Source organism: Protomyctophum parallelum, assembly GCF_964188405.1.
Source record: "Protomyctophum parallelum genome assembly, chromosome: 21".
Classification (NCBI taxonomy): Eukaryota; Metazoa; Chordata; class Actinopteri; order Myctophiformes; family Myctophidae; genus Protomyctophum; species Protomyctophum parallelum.
In genome coordinates, this window is record NC_139713.1 from 27,810,647 (window position 1) to 27,831,109 (window position 20,463).

At 46.0% G+C, this 20,463-nt stretch overlaps 1 protein-coding gene across 1 annotated transcript in view; it reads left to right on the top strand.

Annotated features, from left to right (window-relative positions):
• wdr7 (WD repeat domain 7) overlaps positions 1 to 20,463 on the top strand; it is a 132,135-nt gene that overhangs the window by 80,438 nt on the left and 31,234 nt on the right. The window contains exon 23 of the mRNA XM_083793512.1: positions 14,896 to 15,123. Coding sequence (XP_083649638.1) covers positions 14,896 to 15,123 — 228 coding nt within the window. The remainder of the gene's footprint in view (positions 1 to 14,895; positions 15,124 to 20,463) is intronic.

Below are 20,463 nucleotides of genomic sequence, written 5' to 3' on the forward strand. Positions count from 1 at the left end.
GTGCACAATACGATGCGGAACCACGATCTTGTTGTTCGTGTGTAACAATGAATGTTCCATTTCCCAGATAAGACTCCTCTCCTGTCCACTGCCCTCTCATTTACTTTTCCTATCTTTGTTTTTTATACTGAACTACCCCCCCCCCCCACCGTAAAACAGGAATAAGGAAGTATAGCCCCATAGCCAGAGGTGGGAACAAGCTGTACATTGATTGTCTAACGGATTAAATTACCCACTGGCTCCACTTTCTCTCTCTCTCTCTGTGTCTCTCTCTCTGCCACAGTGGCTGGCGCTGGGTGGCTTCAGCACACACACACACACACACACACACACACACACACACACCACACACACACACACACACACACACACACACACACACATACATACACACACACACACATACATACACACACACACACACACACACACACACACACACACACACACACATACACGGGGGGAAACCACTTGATGTACAAGCAAGGTCCAAATGACTTGCTGTTCCTCTGTTAACCAGCAGGGGCTGCTGGTGTTCATGTTGTTGCTCTGTGGAGAGGTGAGGAAATGGAAGGAGGGAGTGAGAGAGAGGAGGGATGTCTTCTCTTCTCTTTGTCCTCTAGCCTTTTTCTGCTCTCTTTTAAACTAATCCATCCTATGCTTTTCCACTCCACTCTGTCGGGTGGAATACCTTGTATGTGCAAAACCTTTCTTGTTATTGTTTAAAAAGAAAATCACACTCATGTGTAGTGATCCCGCCCACTGTGGCTGCCTGTATTTATATTGGCACATGATGTCTTACGTCGTCCTTTTCTGCTCTAAGCAAACATTACAAATCCATGGACTTGGCTGCCAAATGACGTAATCTTCAAAAGCCATGTATTTGCTAGCGCCCCTCAAAAAATGTGACATTGAATATACCGTAGCTTATACATCGGCTATTTTTACTACTAATGTGTGACACTTGTATGATATGAATAATACAAATAAAAACATAAAACCATTGGAATAATGGTTTTCACCCGACAGAAACCGTATCTTGTATCTTCTCCTGTCTTCATCTCTTCTGAACACTGTCACCATGTCCCATGAACACTCTAGAACAGTGATGCTCAAGCCTTTTTGAGGGGCCCTAGCACCTCCTATAATTATGTGCAGCTTTGAGGGTCTGTGTAAACACAAACATTGAAGACAAAAGTGAGGACGCAAATTGTGATTGGCCAGAATGAGATGATGTAATGATGACGTATGATGATAAGAGCACCCCTGTCTTCTCACGGGTGTGATTTTTTTTGTTACACATGACTGCACTCCACACTTACAAATATCTCTGAGTCTACAGTGTTGCGCCGCAGTGCGTCTGCGTAGGTTGTTATGACTTGGTTTAACAGCTTAATTTTACAGCATGCCCAGTTGTTTTATTGTCTTGATTATTGTGAGTTTGCTGGAAGAGATACAGCCAAGCCTCATGCTTAATTTATATCTAATTTATATCATCATCTAACAGCCGAAAATAGCCGATGTACAAGTTCGCGACGTGTCGAAAGTTTGTAAGACCACGCTGTACAATGTCAGCATTTGAGATCATGTAGTCATCAGGAACATTAAAAAATAGGACGTCAAAGTAAGACAAGAAATGAAGAAAATAGAAAATCCATCTCTCACAGTGGCTTCTTGTCTTTACCTTTTTTAACTTTTTTTTCTCCCTCCCCCCAGAGCGAATCACGTTTCACCTGAGATGATAAATCATATTATATCTCTGAAGGTTCATAATATATAATTATTACAGCTGGGATTGGCGTTATTAAAGGCCTTGGGTCTTATTCCCTCTTCTTCTCTTTTTTCCCCCCAATCTTTTATGTGTTTGTTTTCTGCGTGTAATGTGCGACTTGACAGGGTTTTAATAAGGAGCCTCATCTCCAGGCTGTCAGAAGCGTGTGGTTTATGGCTCCGTCCTGACAAATGGAGCTGGATGTTAATTTCTCTAATGCAGGGACATTGGACGGCCTCAATCACACAGGCCTTCATGAAGAAAGTATTGTGTTTTTATTACAGGGGGTTTGTCTGACGAGTGCACACTCCCACACGCACACACACACACACACACACACATGCACGCACGCACGCACGCACGCACTCTTTATTTAAAGACATTTAAGCCTCGGACAAAGGCAACTCGGATGGTGACAACTTATGACAATAAACACCATTTTTTTGGGCCGAACAAACAATTAAAAGAAAAAAGGGCAGGGTACAACGCTATCTTAATTTGTCAATGTCTCCGTCTTTCTCTGTCCATCTCTCTGTCTCTCTCTGTCCATGTCTCTGTCTCTCTGTCCATGTCTCTGTCTCTCTCTGTCTCTCTCTGTCCATGTCTCTGTCTCTCTCTGTCTCTCTCTGTCCATGTCTCTGTCTCTCTGTCCATGTCTCTGTCTCTCTGTCCATGTCTCTGTCTCTCTGTCCATGTCTCTCTCTGTCCATGTCTCTGTCTCTCTGTCCATGTCTCTCTCTGTCCATGTCTCTGTCTCTCTCTGTCCATGTCTCTGTCTCTCTGTCCATGTCTCTGTCTCTCTGTCCATGTCTCTGTCTCTCTGTCCATGTCTCTCTCTGTCCATGTCTCTGTCTCTCTCTGTCCATGTCTCTGTCTCTCTGTCCATGTCTCTCTCTGTCCATGTCTCTGTCTCTCTCTGTCCATGTCTCTGTCTCTCTCTGTCCATGTCTCTGTCTCTCTCTGTCCATGTCTCTGTCTCTCTCTGTCCATGTCTCTGTCTCTCTCTGTCCATGTCCATGTCTCTCTCTGTCCATGTCTCTGTCTCTCTCTGTCCATGTCTCTGTCTCTCTGTCCATGTCTCTCTCTGTCCATGTCTCTGTCTCTCTCTGTCCATGTCTCTGTCTCTCTGTCCATGTCTCTGTCTCTCTGTCCATGTCTCTGTCTGTCCATGTCTCTGTCTCTCTCTGTCCATGTCTCTGTCTCTCTGTCCATGTCTCTCTCTGTCCATGTCCATGTCTCTCTCTTTCCATGTCTCTGTCTCTCTCTGTCCATGTCCATGTCTCTCTCTGTCCATGTCTCTGTCTCTCTCTGTCCATGTCTCTGTCTCTCTCTGTCCATGTCTCTGTCTCTCTCTGTCCATGTCTCTGTCTCTCTCTGTCCATGTCCATGTCTCTCTCTGTCCATGTCTCTGTCTCTGTCCATGTCCATGTCTCTCTCTGTCCATGTCTCTGCCCATGTCTCTGTCTCTCTCTGTCCATGTCTCTGTCTCTCTGTCCATGTCTCTCTCTGCCCATGTCTCTGTCTCTCTCTGTCCATGTCTCTGTCTCTCTGTCCATGTCTCTCTCTGTCCATGTCTCTGTCTCTCTCTGTCCATGTCTCTGTCTCTCTGTCCATGTCTCTCTCTGTCCATGTCTCTCTCTGTCCATGTCTCTGTCTCTCTGTCCATGTCTCTGTCTCTCTGTCCATGTCTCTGTCTCTCTGTCCATGTCTCTGTCTCTCTGTCCATGTCTCTCTCTGCCCATGTCTCTGTCTCTCTCTGTCCATGTCTCTGTCTCTCTGTCCATGTCTCTCTCTGTCCATGTCTCTCTCTGCCCATGTCCATGTCTCTCTCTGCCCATGTCTCTGTCTCTCTGTCCATGTCTCTCTCTGTCCATGTCTCTGTCTCTCTGTCCATGTCTCTCTCTGTCCATGTCTCTGTCTCTCTCTGTCCATGTCTCTGTCTCTCTCTGTCCATGTCTCTGTCTCTCTGCCCATGTCTCTGTCTCTCTCTGTCCATGTCTCTCTCTCTCTGTCCATGTCTCTGTCTCTCTCTGTCCATGTCTCTGTCTCTCTCTGTCTCTCTCTGTCCATGTCTCTGTCTCTATGTCCATGTCTCTGTCTCTCTGTCCATGTCTCTGTCTCTCTCTGTCCATGTCTCTGTCTCTCTCTGTCCATGTCTCTGTCTCTCTCTCGCTCTGTGTTGATCTTTCTTCCTTTTGTCTTTTCCTGTCAACCTTCACACAGAAGGGCAGCAGGAATTTCAACATTCACTACATCTCTCTTTAATGTTTTCTTTTTTCTTCTCTCTGCCAACTTAATTGTGTTTTCAATTATGTCCCTGTTTTACCGTCTCGTGACATTTATGTTATGACCCCCCCACCACCGCCTCTATGCACGCACGCACGCACACACTCACACACACACACACACACACACACACACACACACACACACACACACACACACTATAAGGTCCGCCTGTCTGACTGCACGCCAACATAAATTTCTACTCGGCCAATCACATGGCAGCAAACCATTGCATTCAGGCATGCACACGTGGTCAAGATTATACGGTTAAAAGCAACCATGTCTGATGCTGGGTTTTTAACCCGGCCTAGCAGATGGTCTTGACCAGGTGGGTTTTTAACCCGGCCTAGCAGATGGTCTTGACCAGGTGGGTTTTTAACCCTAGCAGATGGTCTTGACCAGGTGGGTTTTTAACCCTAGCAGATGGTCTTGACCAGGTGGGTTTTTAACCCTAGCAGATGGTCTTGACCAGGTGGGTTTTTAACCCTAGCAGATGGTCTTGACCAGGTGGGTTTTTAACCCTAGCAGATGGTCTTGACCAGGTGGGTTTTTAACCCTAGGAGATGGTCTTGACCAGGTGGGTTTTTAACCCTAGCAGATGGTCTTGACCAGGTGGGTTTTTAACCCTAGCAGATGGTCTTGACCAGGTGGGTTTTTAACCCTAGCAGATGGTCTTGACCAGGTGTGCATGCCTAAATGCATTGAGTTGCTAGCACGCCATTGGCTGATTAGAGAGATTGTGATGATACTGTGCATTATTGGACATGCTTTCCTGTATATATACGATGTGTGTACAGTACAATATACTGTATTTAACGTTCAAGTTTCTAAACTATGCTCTTTCCATATTGTGTTTTTCTTTCTTTTTTCTTTTCTATTTCATTATACCCGTCTCTCTGTCTCTGTGTCTGTCTGTCTGTCTGTCTGTGTCTCTCTCTTTCTCACATCAATTTTACTCCTCTTACTTATCCCTACCCACAATCCCCGGTGATCGGGTCTTACCAGTCTGCCATTGATTACCAATGGAGGCAGCTTTGATTGGGGCTGTGTGTGTTGGGGGGGGGGAGGGGAGTGGAGTGGACGGAGCCCAAATGGAGCCAATAAAACGTGTAGTGGGAGAGGGTGTGGGCGGGGCCTCCGACGTTAATAGTGACACACAGACAGGCGACTGGTGTGTCACTGGTTAGTGACGCACTGTTGATTTTTACAGCAATTTAAGTTTTTTATGATCTTACAAAGCTGATCAATGATAATCGAGTACTAGTAGTGATGTAGTGGTGAGATTTTCATGATTTGCTGGCCTCTAAGGCTAAGCCAATGGGAGACTAGCCCTATACGGCCAATGGGAAGCCCCACGGCCAATGGGACACTAAGCCCGCTCCCTTCTCCCCACCACCATGACTAGAGACTGAAACACAACTACAGAAAGCCCCACTGAGGCACAAGAGAATGGAATACAAGCTGATAATGACTTGTTCGTTAGTTTTTGTCATATTTTAGTCATCTGAATTTAGTCGACTAAATTTGGCAAAATGTTGCACTTGATTGCATGCTGAAAATGGCAGATCTACAAGCTCACAACCTGTCACAGCTGTTTGTTTATAATGACATGCCCAAAATATTGATTAATTAATCTATTATTTGACTATTAGTATTATGCCTATTATTATTTTGTTTAGTTCAATAAATCGATTAGTATCTGTTGCACCCCTAGTGATCATTAATCATTATTATGATGGATCATTAGAGGGTGTTGCACATAAATTGATTCTTCAATAGATACTTCGTGATCATCTCAGCCGATCGAATATAAATGACAGCATTCAACATTCTAGCTTCTAATAACAGCATTGCATATCAACCGTTTTATTTTTTATGAACAAACATCATTCCGCTTTCCATTGTAATCCTTATCACTAAACCATTCATTTAACCTATTAAAACCTGAGGCACATTCTAAAAAACTCTTCTAACCGTTGATGAGTCTGTTGGTGCTCATCATGTCAAGTACCCCCCCAAATCGTGTGCGTGCGTGCGTGCGTGTGTGCGTGCCCGCCCCACTATCAGAGTAGGGTCGACGTGGTGTCTGGTTGCTATAGGGCCCATGTTACCAGCACTCTATTTGCCTCCACACTTGCACAGACTATAGACAAATTCACAGAGCATGCCTGGGTGCGGCCATTACTGAGGTGTACCATTAAGTGCGGCAGCACTGATTAGCTACACCTGGCCTACGGAGCACCTGCTCCATGGATTACACCTCAGTAATGGCCGCGCCCAGGGCACCCCTCTGTGAATTAGTCTATACTCATAAGTACTCTGCCTTGGCTCTAGGCTTATTATCCCACCCTCAATGTCTTTACATATTGTTCAGTTAATTCATGGACAGTTAAACACATTATTCAGGCACATTTCAGCCACCTCTTTCGCCCATTAGGCCGACTCTACGCAACGTGATCAATGTTACCTATGGTAACATCATTCTACAGGCCTTTACACTTATTATACTAATTATATTATTATCCCTGTGGTGCTAGAGTGAGAACGAGATTGAGCTCCTAGTCGTTTGAAGCCATGAAATATAATTTTAGATATGTGGTTGAGCAGGGTGGGTAAGGTAAGGAGGGTAAATCAGAAAGAGTAGGCGTACAGTATGTGTATCTGAAGTGGCTGAGCGTGTGTCTGTGCGCACATGTGTGTATTCTGTCTGTTATACATTATAAGCCCTGGGGTATTGATTGCTGTTTCACACAAAGAACTAGCTGCCTTTTGTTAGCCCCCCCCCCCTGTCTCTCCTTCCCTCCCTCCTCTCTCTCTCTCTCCATCCACCACCCTTTGCTCTTCCCTAGAACCACCATGATGACCCCCGCCTCTCGTCTCCCCCCTTCTCTACAGCTTGTCACACACACACACACGCCCCGCCCTCGCTCCCTCACGCCGTCCATCCTTCTTTCAATGCCTTCAGAAAATAGCCAAGCCACCCCCCCACCCCCAAACGATGAGGTGCGATGTTGAGAGCTTGTTTAGGTCAGCAATCTTTTGCCCGAGCCTAAATTTGGCGTTATTCTTTCTTCCATTCCTAGCCCTTTTCTATCCCCATCTCCTTTTATGTACCCCTGCCAACGGCAGTTATTATTGTTATTGTTATTGTAGTTATTATTTTTATTATTATATTCCTGTTCATGCACAACGGAGAGTAGCCCAGTTAACATCTGAAAATGTCGAGTGATTAACAATTGCTTGACAAATTAGCCTTGAGTCGCGAGTTTAGCAAGTCTTCATTGAGTTTAGTATATCTCCAACCACACCTGTCAACTTGACAGTGTCAAAAAACAGATGCAAAAAAAAGTCCAGTTACGCAACTTTAAAATGTGTGATGTGAATTAAATGTTGTGAATGTCTATATCGTCTTTGAAGACCCACAACTAAAGTCACAATACAAATACTATAAAAATGGCTTATATTAAATACATACTATAAGAGGAGTTGGCTACCGCAATTACACCGCTTAGTATTTTTTTCATTAATTTCTTTTAGCTATTTCAGGTTACCAGCTGTTACGATTACTTTTGCTGAGCGAATCCATTTTAATATATGTACTGTATCTCTACATTTTTGACTGGGATTACATGAGACTGTACAAGTTGGTACATTAAGCCATCCTGCTCCTCTTTAATTGATGCACCCATCCGTCCAACAGTAATGACATTTCACCCAGAAAGCTCCTCTTTTTTTTACCCTAATCCATCCCGCTCCAGCATGCTTCTGAAGATTAAATGTTACGGCATGGAGAGAGAGAGGGGGGGGGAGAGGGAGAGAGAATGTGAGGGAGAAAACGAAAAAACTTTGCGCATGTGAGGGACAGCTCACACACGCGCGCGCGCACACACACACACACACACACACACACACACACACACACACACACACACACACACACACACACACACGCACAGAGAGCACAGTTGTCTGTCCTCATTTTTAGTTTATTGGGTTATGTTTGGAAGCCCTGGTTTGTGGCCAAATAGGATTTAGATACAATGTCATTAAAATGGATCGGTTGGTAGTAAGGTAGACAATCGATGGGCTTCCAAAATCAATATTCTCTCCTCCTCCTCCTCTACCAACATAGGGAGAGAGAGAGAGAGAGAGAGAGAGAGAGAAGGCAGCTAGCCGGTTCCCTGGAGCCAATAGGCTGGAGTCTAAAATACGTTGAACAGGACTATGTATAGCGGGGGTTTCCAAAGTCTGGCCTGCGTGCCAATTGTGGCCCGACGGAGCATTTTATATGGCCCGCGGCCTCATTCCTAAATTGTGCCCGGGCCACACCATGTGTCTGCCAATACTATGTCCGGAAGTTTCACACGCGCCAGCCATTTTAGTCACTTTATTACTTAAAAAAACATAATTGCCAAATAATAAAAGAAAGAGGCAACATTTGTGAAAGTAGCTAATCGAGGCGTTGTACATCTTCACAATATTTAAGTCTTTATTTAGATAGAATAGCGATAGAAAACCCATATTCTTTTCCCATAGAGATTGCCAAACATATTTATATAAATAAATAATAAAAAGCCTGGAACCAAGCCATCCAGTCTCCTGGTAAATCATGAACATAAAACATTTGATTCTGTGGCCTGGGCCAGCCTAGTGGTCCAGGCACCTTGGCTGGTAATCCAGCATGACAGTGTGTTGCGGGTTCGAGTCCCGATCCCGACGAACCTTACTGTGTGTTTTCCCCCCCATCTCTCTCCCCGTTTCCTATACCTACTATACATCTATCAATGAAGGCAAAAAGTCAAAAAAATAACATTTGATTCTGTGTCCAAAAATATGTGAATATTTAATTGTATAGACCTCCGAAGTATGACATAATTTACACGTCCTGATGTTACTACCACCGACTACAGAGACAGTTTGTTTATGTTTGGACCACGATTCTAAGATGACCCAATGTTATTCTCTATAGAGAAATGACTTCCACAACAATGTGTTATGGTCATGATCACCCCCCCCCCCCCCCATGGTCTATACTTCAATGTGTTATGGTCATGATCACCCCCCCCCCCCCATGGTCTATACTTCAATGTGTTATGGTCATGATCACCCCCCCCCCCCCCCATGGTCTATACTTCAATGTGTTATGGTCATGATCACCCCCCCCCCCATGGTCTATACTTCAATGTGTTATGGTCATGATCACCCCCCCCCCCCATGGTCTATACTTCAATGTGTTATGGTCATGATCACCCCCCCCCCCCATGGTCTATACTTCAATGTGTTATGGTCATGATCACCCCCCCCCCCCCATGGTCTATACTTCAATGTGTTATGGTCATGATCACCCCCCCCCCCCCATGGTCTATACTTCAATGTGTTATGGTCATGATCACCCCCCCCCCCCATGGTCTATACTTCAATGTGTTATGGTCATGATCACCCCCCCCCCCCCCCCATGGTCTATACTTCAATGTGTTATGGTCATGATCACCCCCCCCCCCCCATGGTCTATACTTCAATGTGTTATGGTCATGATCACCCCCCCCCCCCATGGTCTATACTTCAATGTGTTATGGTCATGATCACCCCCCCCCCCCATGGTCTATACTTCAATGTGTTATGGTCATGATCACCCCCCCCCCCCATGGTCTATACTTCAATGTGTTATGGTCATGATCACCCCCCCCCCCCCCCATGGTCTATACTTCAATGTGTTATGGTCATGATCACCCCCCCCCCCCCCCCCATGGTCTATACTTCAATGTGTTATGGTCATGATCACCCCCCCCCCCCCCATGGTCTATACTTCAATGTGTTATGGTCATGATCACCCCCCCCCCCCCCCCCATGGTCTATACTTCAATGTGTTATGGTCATGATCACCCCCCCCCCCCCATGGTCTATACTTCAATGTGTTATGGTCATGATCACCCCCCCCCCCCCCCCCATGGTCTATACTTCAATGTGTTATGGTCATGATCACCCCCCCCCCCCCCATGGTCTATACTTCAATGTGTTATGGTCATGATCACCCCCCCCCCCCCATGGTCTATACTTCAATGTGTTATGGTCATGATCACCCCCCCCCCCCCCCATGGTCTATACTTCAATGTGTTATGGTCATGATCACCCCCCCCCCCCCCCCCATGGTCTATACTTCAATGTGTTATGGTCATGATCACCCCCCCCCCCCCATGGTCTATACTTCAATGTGTTATGGTCATGATCACCCCCCCCCCCCCCCCATGGTCTATACTTCAATGTGTTATGGTCATGATCACCCCCCCCCCCATGGTCTATACTTCAATGTGTTATGGTCATGATCACCCCCCCCCCCCCATGGTCTATACTTCAATGTGTTATGGTCATGATCACCCCCCCCCCCCCCCATGGTCTATACTTCAATGTGTTATGGTCATGATCACCCCCCCCCCCCCCCATGGTCTATACTTCAATGTGTTATGGTCATGATCACCCCCCCCCCCCCCATGGTCTATACTTCAATGTGTTATGGTCATGATCACCCCCCCCCCCCCATGGTCTATACTTCAATGTGTTATGGTCATGATCACCCCCCCCCCCCATGGTCTATACTTCAATGTGTTATGGTCATGATCACCCCCCCCCCCATGGTCTATACTTCAATGTGTTATGGTCATGATCACCCCCCCCCCCCCATGGTCTATACTTCAATGTGTTATGGTCATGATCACCCCCCCCCCCCCCCCATGGTCTATACTTCAATGTGTTATGGTCATGATCACCCCCCCCCCCCATGGTCTATACTTCAATGTGTTATGGTCATGATCACCCCCCCCCCCCCCCCCATGGTCTATACTTCAATGTGTTATGGTCATGATCACCCCCCCCCCCCCCCATGGTCTATACTTCAATGTGTTATGGTCATGATCACCCCCCCCCCCCATGGTCTATACTTCAATGTGTTATGGTCATGATCACCCCCCCCCCCCCCCATGGTCTATACTTCAATGTGTTATGGTCATGATCACCCCCCCCCCCCCCATGGTCTATACTTCAATGTGTTATGGTCATGATCACCCCCCCCCCCCCCCATGGTCTATACTTCAATGTGTTATGGTCATGATCACCCCCCCCCCCCCCCCATGGTCTATACTTCAATGTGTTATGGTCATGATCACCCCCCCCCCCATGGTCTATACTTCAATGTGTTATGGTCATGATCACCCCCCCCCCATGGTCTATACTTCAATGTGTTATGGTCATGATCACCCCCCCCCCCCCCCATGGTCTATACTTCAATGTGTTATGGTCATGATCACCCCCCCCCCCCCCCATGGTCTATACTTCAATGTGTTATGGTCATGATCACCCCCCCCCCCCCCCATGGTCTATACTTCAATGTGTTATGGTCATGATCACCCCCCCCCCCCCATGGTCTATACTTCAATGTGTTATGGTCATGATCACCCCCCCCCCCCCATGGTCTATACTTCAATGTGTTATGGTCATGATCACCCCCCCCCCCCCCCCCATGGTCTATACTTCAATGTGTTATGGTCATGATCACCCCCCCCCCCCCCCCATGGTCTATACTTCAATGTGTTATGGTCATGATCACCCCCCCCCCCCCATGGTCTATACTTCAATGTGTTATGGTCATGATCACCCCCCCCCCCCCCCATGGTCTATACTTCAATGTGTTATGGTCATGATCACCCCCCCCCCCCATGGTCTATACTTCAATGTGTTATGGTCATGATCACCCCCCCCCCCATGGTCTATACTTCAATGTGTTATGGTCATGATCACCCCCCCCCCCCCCCCATGGTCTATACTTCAATGTGTTATGGTCATGATCACCCCCCCCCCCCCCCATGGTCTATACTTCAATGTGTTATGGTCATGATCACCCCCCCCCCCCCCCCATGGTCTATACTTCAATGTGTTATGGTCATGATCACCCCCCCCCCCCCATGGTCTATACTTCAATGTGTTATGGTCATGATCACCCCCCCCCTCCCCATGGTCTATACTTCAATGTGTTATGGTCATGATCACCCCCCCCCCCATGGTCTATACTTCAATGTGTTATGGTCATGATCACCCCCCCCCCCCCCCCATGGTCTATACTTCAATGTGTTATGGTCATGATCACCCCCCCCCCCATGGTCTATACTTCAATGTGTTATGGTCATGATCACCCCCCCCCCCCCATGGTCTATACTTCAATGTGTTATGGTCATGATCACCCCCCCCCCCCCCATGGTCTATACTTCAATGTGTTATGGTCATGATCACCCCCCCCCCATGGTCTATACTTCAATGTGTTATGGTCATGATCACCCCCCCCCCCCCATGGTCTATACTTCAATGTGTTATGGTCATGATCACCCCCCCCCCCCATGGTCTATACTTCAATGTGTTATGGTCATGATCACCCCCCCCCCCCCATGGTCTATACTTCAATGTGTTATGGTCATGATCACCCCCCCCCCCCCCATGGTCTATACTTCAATGTGTTATGGTCATGATCACCCCCCCCCCCCCCATGGTCTATACTTCAATGTGTTATGGTCATGATCACCCCCCCCCATGGTCTATACTTCAATGTGTTATGGTCATGATCACCCCCCCCCCCCCATGGTCTATACTTCAATGTGTTATGGTCATGATCACCCCCCCCCCCCCCCCATGGTCTATACTTCAATGTGTTATGGTCATGATCACCCCCCCCCCCCCCCCATGGTCTATACTTGGTCCCTCCTTTATTCCCCCCCCTCTACATACCCCCCAAAATAGCTGATCAGATCTGCAAGCTGCAGCTTGGTATAGGGGTGGGGGTCCTATACTCTTCCTCTTTCCTTCCCTCCCTCCCTCCCATCTTCTGTAGATCTAAAGTTTTAGGGATTCTGGATGTGGACTCTATTTCTAATTCTGTTATCTACTGGCCCAGTTTGGCCTGGGGGGGGTGGGGGGGCGGGGGGGGGGGTGGGGGGGCGGGGGGGGGGGGGGGGCTGGGTACGGATGCCCTCCGTAATCCATTTATCTGGCCTGGCCGCTGGGCTTTCTCCCAAATGACAGCTTGCTTTTAGAAATCCCATTAAATAAAATGGAAATATAGCATGGAAATAAATATAGCATAGTATGGAGGGGTTCGGAAACACACACACACACACACACACACACACACACACACACACACACACACACACACACGTTCCTTGTGAGCGAATGGACTCGGGTTTGAATCCGACCCTCGTCTTGTCTTACACCTCTCTGCCCTTATTAGTTTAGGGCTGCAAATATCCATTATTTACTTGATTATTCTATTTATTGCTTTTTCAATTCATCGAAAAATCCATCCAGCAGTTAAGTATACTTTGCCGCACAACGGTGTTGTGCAAAAAGAGTTAAAATGGCAGACCTTCAAGCTCACAACACACTCAATTGGACAGGTCACAGCTGGTGTGTGCGCGTGTGCGTGGGTGCATCCTCAGATCCCAGGACATAACACCTGCAGAATGATACACCTACACACACACACACACACAGACACACACACATTTATGCAATACACACGCCTTTCTACACACTTGAACCATAGTTTAAATACAGAACTCTCGTCTCCTACTGAGTGTCTTAGAAAGCCTCATTGTAGTCATTACACACACACACACACACACACACACACACATTTTCACGCATTTTGGGGGTACTCTTTTAGGACAATAGAGCAGCACGCCTGTTACTTCAGAACCCCCCACCCCCACCCCCCTCTCTCTCTTTCTCACAACAAAAGGGTTCCCTCTCTTGCATGTGGCTGAATGCTCCCAGTGCTCTTTGAACATGACCCTGACAGAGCGTGTCTGTGTGTGTGTGTGTGTGTGTGTGTGTGTGTGTGTGTCTGTGTGTGTGTGTGTGTGCGTGTGTGTGCGTGTGTGTGCGTGCCCACTGTGACAAATGGCTCTAAGCAGTACAATGATATGAAGTGTGCCTGCCTACTTGTGTGTGCGCGTGCGTGCGTGTGTGCGTGCGTGGTTTAACTAATAAGTAATAACGGTGACAATAGAAGCGTGCCTGTTCATTTGTTGCGGCTGTGTTGGAGAGAAGCAGTCCGTTGAGGCCGCCTGCTGTTCCTCACACCGTTCACTGTGAATGAAAGCACATCTCTGGCCCCACAACGCTTAATGCAACTGCTTTCATGGGACTTTAACACTTGACTAAAACTGTGTTTTGACCACTTTAATGCAACTGCTTTCATGGGACTTTAACACTTGACTAAAAACTGTGTTTTGACCACTTTAACCTATTTCAGTCTGACCTCAAAATAAAAATAAAATCTTCTAAATCCTCCAGTTTTCTGAAATAAATATTTTCACGATTTTTCAAAAATAGCAGACCTACAAGCTCGTAGCGCGCCACTCGTACATCATACTGTCCATCATCTTATTCCGGCCAATCAGAAATTGCGTCCTTTGTCATCAATGTTTGTGTTACGCAATGTTTACACAAACACTCAAAAGTGTCCATTCATTGTCAATGGCATTTAATGTTTGTGTAGGACAACATTTGGGTTACATACACTAAAAGCTGGTCTCTCAATAAAACATTTAAAATCACCCTGTGTGAAGTGAGGGGCGCTCTTATCATCATACATAATCTCATTCCGGGCCAATCACAATTCGCGTCCTCACCTTCGTCTTCAATGACATTCAATGTTTATGACAATGTTTGCACAAACCCTCACAGCTGAGCTCCCCTCATATCATGTGGGGACCCCCCCCCCCCCCCCCCCCCCCAGTTGGCGCACTGTATCAGATGAGTAATTCATAATTGTATTTTATGTGTGTTTCCAGGCTGTCTGTCCAACCTGCCCCCCAACGCCAAGAAGATCTCCAACTCGTACGAGGAGCGCAGGAAGCAGGCCACGGCCATCGTGCTGCTGGGGGTGATCGGGGCGGAGTTCGGGGCGGAGATCGAGCCGCCAAAGGGGCCGGCTCGGGCTCGAACCGGCGGTCAGGCGCCCGAGGGATTTGGTCTGACCAGCGGAGGCTCGTCCAACTACTCTCTGGCCAGGCACACATGTGAGTGCAAGCAAAACATGCATGCACACACACACACACACAATGTAAAATGATCTGAGAAGTGTACAAATTGATTATTTTTGAGTCCATTATTTTTGTGTCCACAAAGTTTTTTAATCTATTTATTGTATAGGCAGATTTAATGGCTTTAATTTGTATAAAAGTCAGTCGTACAGTGCACACATGCATACTCTGCATGTGTGTACACGATACACGCATGCACGCACACAATTTGGGGGCCTCATGCTCACAGTGCATTACTGTACGCATCATGATGCAACGCATTGTGAGCTTGTAGATCTGCTAGTGCTACTGTATGTTCACTGCCAAAGAAAAAGGAGTGTCTTTGATTTTGTGAATTTCTTTTTTTAAACCTTTTGACTTCAGCTGAACAAGTTAGATTTTCTTTTAAATTTCTGGAGGAGAAAAAATGGTCAGAAACACAAAGTTCTACAGTATTTACTCGTGAGTCGTGACCCATAACAATGTTATGTGTGAGACTCTAGTCTGGAAAGCAGGGCTCACACTGTACAATGTATCCATTTGTACACTGTCTAAGTAAAATGAACACCCAGGTTTTTTTTTACTGTGTAGGAACTTCACTGTTGGATTAATTTGCCGCAGAGATAGGATTGATTTTCAACACTCAAGCTTGTCACCTTAAGGAGCTTGGTGCTGGCACACACACACGCACGCGTGAGCACGCACGGTGCCTTATCCATGCCCATGCTGTGTACCTTGGTGGGCATCAAAGCTGCACTAAGTTGCCATTCTCCTCCAGAGCTCTGATTGGCTGCCTCTGGGGCGAATCCGCCCGGCGACAGAGCCTGTGGCCACACTGATAGGCTGTGGAGCGTGATGCCCCCTTATAGCCGGCCATCTAGACATGGTGGTCAGCTCACCTGAGTTTACTGGCCAGGCACAGTGGACACACACACACACACACACACACGCATGCACGCACGCACGCACACCGGCTCACACACATCAATAACAATCATTTTAATTGGCACCGGCTCCTGTCAATCATGCGTTGTGCAGTGCCTGTGAAAAGTAGAAATTGATAAACATGTATTGTGTTGGGACATGATTACTGGTATTTGTGCCTTGTTTCTTCACTATGTGAAACTCTAAAAATATGTTCTAGCCATGAAAACTCAGTGTCTATTTCTCACATTCTGAGGGGATTCTTGTGGAGACTTTTGGCCCACACAAGTATACGAGTACACACACACACACACACACACACACACACGCACGCACGCCCCTACGCATGCACGCACGTGCACCATAAAGCCGAGCTGTTATATCTGGACCTTGTATGACACCAGGTGAGGCTGTAATTGATTTTGTGGAATGGAAGCCATCCCTTTAAAACATATATGTAATTTATTGACCTCACACACTAGACCTCACACCTTTAAAAACACGTATTGCTTAATAAAACCTGAATTACACAATTACAGGTGACTGTAAAACCATTTTATTGGTTATTGGTTATTATTATTTTTATGTGTGCGTGTGACGCCGTGCGTGCGTGTGTGTGCGCGCATGTTTTTATGTTTGAACAGAGATATTGAATTGATCCATGAGATGACCATAAGTATAGAACTACAGATGATGATTAGATGGCTATCAAAATCAGTGATGGCATAACCATCTGCCATCTTATTGGTTACAATAGCTCCTATTGTATCAGGAGCAATATGATGAGTGGTTCTTTTTTTAATGGGTCAACTCCAACCAACCACAAAACATTATTAGTAAACTGGGTAGCGTTACTGCAGCACCAGCTGAGTAGTTCTAAACACCATTGATCTGTTAGGCCTGAGTTTAATTAAATATATTAAACTAAACAATTTTTGTAAAGGCTACTGCTGCCGGAATGGTTACGTTTAAGCTCAGCTTCGGTGTGGTCTTATTAATAAAATTAACTTAACCACATATTTGGTTGACCCTGTGTCCCTGGGGGGTCCATACTAGTGACTTGATAAAACGTTAATTTGAGCTGTCGCGAACGATATCAATGGATCGATCGCTATAGTAAGTATAGGGCTATGAACATTAGGGTATAGGGCGATTAACTCTTCCGGTTCAAACTTCAAACATAACAACAAGAGCTCTTATATCTTCTCATTTTGTGCATTTCTCTGGCACTGGCCATCTACCACCACCTATGGGAACCAGTGTTCAAGGAGTTAAATACATCTACATGCTCACAATGCTTGTAGAGTGGATGTTTTCCCCACAATACGGATGCAAAGGGTTAAATGGTTTTAAGGCTGTTCCCTGTCACTAACATAATGAGAATTCCCTCTTCCTCTCTCCCTTCCTTCCTCATTTCCTTTCCTCTGTTACAGACGCTCTTAACCAGAACGACTTACAATACAATACGCATCAACTCATCTAATGCAGAGAGACATATAGGGCTCTATTTTCGTCCATGCTAAACCACTTATCCCTAAACTACTTTGCCTTTTTTATCATTTAGGAAAATAGCCGATCTACAAGCTCACAACGTGTCGATGTAGATCGGCTAGTTGACCATTAAAAAATGTTTTTCAAAATAGTAAAAAAAAAGGCGAAGTTTATGGATAATGGGTTTAGCATGGATGAAAATAGAGCCCATAGTGTGGATTCTAGAGAACCTAGCATCAGTCTACTCTAAAACAATCACCAACTAAACCATTGAACCTCTAGTAGGGAATACCTTACCAGGTAAACAGTGAACCTAGTATCTGTCTAAATAGCATTGTGGTCAAGAAGAATAACAAGCCTAAGTTAATGGAAAAAACAAGCCCTCGGTAATCCCCTCTTCTCCCAAACATGGTATCCGCTCAAATAATTACTGCTGGCGAACATGCCTTCCCACTTTGCCCCGCGTTGTCTGTAATTTCCAGCCCGGTCTGCTGTTAATGTGACGCGTTGATTACCTTAACTAACAAGTCATTATGGCCCCACTGATGCTTCGTCAATACCACTTCATTCATTTAGCGTTGGTCCAGGCCTGTCGGTTAACGTTTAAAGATGGCCGCCAAGAAAGAGGTGTAGAGTGAAACCCCTCTCACTCTCTCGCATTGTTTGGGCACACGCCTTGGTTACAAGAGTGTCTGTGCATGCGCTGACCAGGACCCCTAGTATTGCCGGTATTATTTCCGGACCTCTAGTACTGCATGGTTCATTGTGTGTGTGTGTGTGTGTGTGTGTGTGTGTGTGTGTGTGTGTGTGTGTGTGTGTGTGTGTGTGTGTGTGTGTGTGTGTGTGTGTGTGTGTGTGTGTGTGTGTGTGTGTGCGTGTCAAGAAACACACACACACACGTGTGTTTTGATGATGGCATGTTCAAGAGAACCACATAAAAAGCAGCAAGTGTAGAAATTAGTTATAAATAATGAAGTCCTGCCCCTCTGGCCTTTATCAATAACACTGTCACGCACCCACACACATGCACACCTATAAAGTATATAACACACACACATAGGCACATGGGCACGCACACACACACACACACACACATGCACACCTATAAAGTATATAACACACACATAGGCACATGGGCCGCACAAAGTACATAACATTCATCAATTTGTTGATAAATTATTTGTTTAATATAACAAAATTGGATCACTAAGAAAATAATTGAGGTTAGCATCCATAAATAGTTTTTATTTGCACACTAGTTATGTGACTATTTACTTTGTTTATTAAACAGGGTTTTCTGGATAAACGTGTCTGCTTGCTACTGTAGATACCCGTCCACAAACATGCACACACACACACACACACACACGGAGAGAGAGAGAGAGAGACACGCACACGCGCAGAGCTAGGAACTGTGGTCTTCAATAAGGCTTTATTGGTCCAGGCCACAGTGACATGACCTTGGAGGAGCAGATGAAGTGTTGCCCACTTTATGACTGGCAACCTGATATTTATTAAAGGCTACATATCACACACACACACACACACACACACACACACACAGCAGCAGCAGCAGTAAATAAAGCTAGCTTGTCCTTCAGACAGCATCCAAGCTGTCCTGCAGGAACACACCACTTGACAATGCAAAACGCACAGCTACACGTCTGGGCAGTGGGCACTTACACTGTACATACATACATACATACATTATGTATACATACGTACATACATACATACATTATGTATACATACATACATACATACATACATACATACATACATACATTATGTATACATACATACATACATACATACATACATACATACATGCAAAAAAAATGCATTCCGGTCACTCCCTCTCTCCTGCTCTCCCGTCTCTCTGTTGCCCGTTACGTCAATGTGTTGCTTATTTGATCAAGTTGTATCTAATGATATATCCTGATATGATATCCTGGACCCCACTGCACGTCAACTTTATTTGTTGTATAGGACAGGACACTCACTGTAGTCATCGTTTAATCTATTGTATACACAATTATAAAGGAATGAATTATATGAATTATATCCTAAAACCAACCCTGGGTGTCTCTCTCTCTCTCTCTCTCTCTCTCTCTCTCTCTCTCTCTCTCGATATATGACATTTGGCCTGAGGCCCGGATTAACAATGGGATTTAGTGGAGCTTAAGCTCCAGGGCCCACAGCTTGCAGGGCCCTGTGTGAATTTATTTCAAATACAGCTGTTGCTTCCGTCAAAACCGTATTCATAGGTCACCGATTTCAATGTAACGCAACAAGAACCCCATCTAGTGTTTTTGGTCGTCCAACAGTTTCTTAATCACTCGGTGGGAGGAGACTCAAAATTAGCAGATCCAGCGTCGGGGAGCAGCCTTAACTCTGTGGGAGCAGCCTTAACTCTGTGGGAGCAGAGGCGACAGTGCTGGCAGTTCGCTGAACACACCCGTGTTCATTCACTGGGCGCACAAATGCAAAAAGTGTCATTCATGATTGTGTTACGCACACGCGAATCCCATACACGTGCGTGAACATGGGGCCTTTTGATTTGGTGTAGCTCCAAGGCTCTCGGAGAGGTTGATTCGACGTACAATATTTATTTGTTTATTTTATTGTTTTGAGGTCTTCTTCGTCGGCTGTCAGTAGCCAGTCCTGGCTGGAAAGATAATGACGCCGACTGTTCAACTATGTCATAGTTAAACATAGTTAAAAAGTATGCGCTTTTAAGTCCCTAGGTGTGACTGTGGCAGGCGACTTGTCCTTTTAAGTCCCTAGGTGTGACTGTGGCAGGCGACTTGTCCTTGACAACCAACACCACGTCGGCTGTGAAGAAAGCACAGCAACACCTCTTCTACCTATATGGAAACTTAAATGGGCAAAACTCAACCGGCAACTGATGGTCAACTTCTA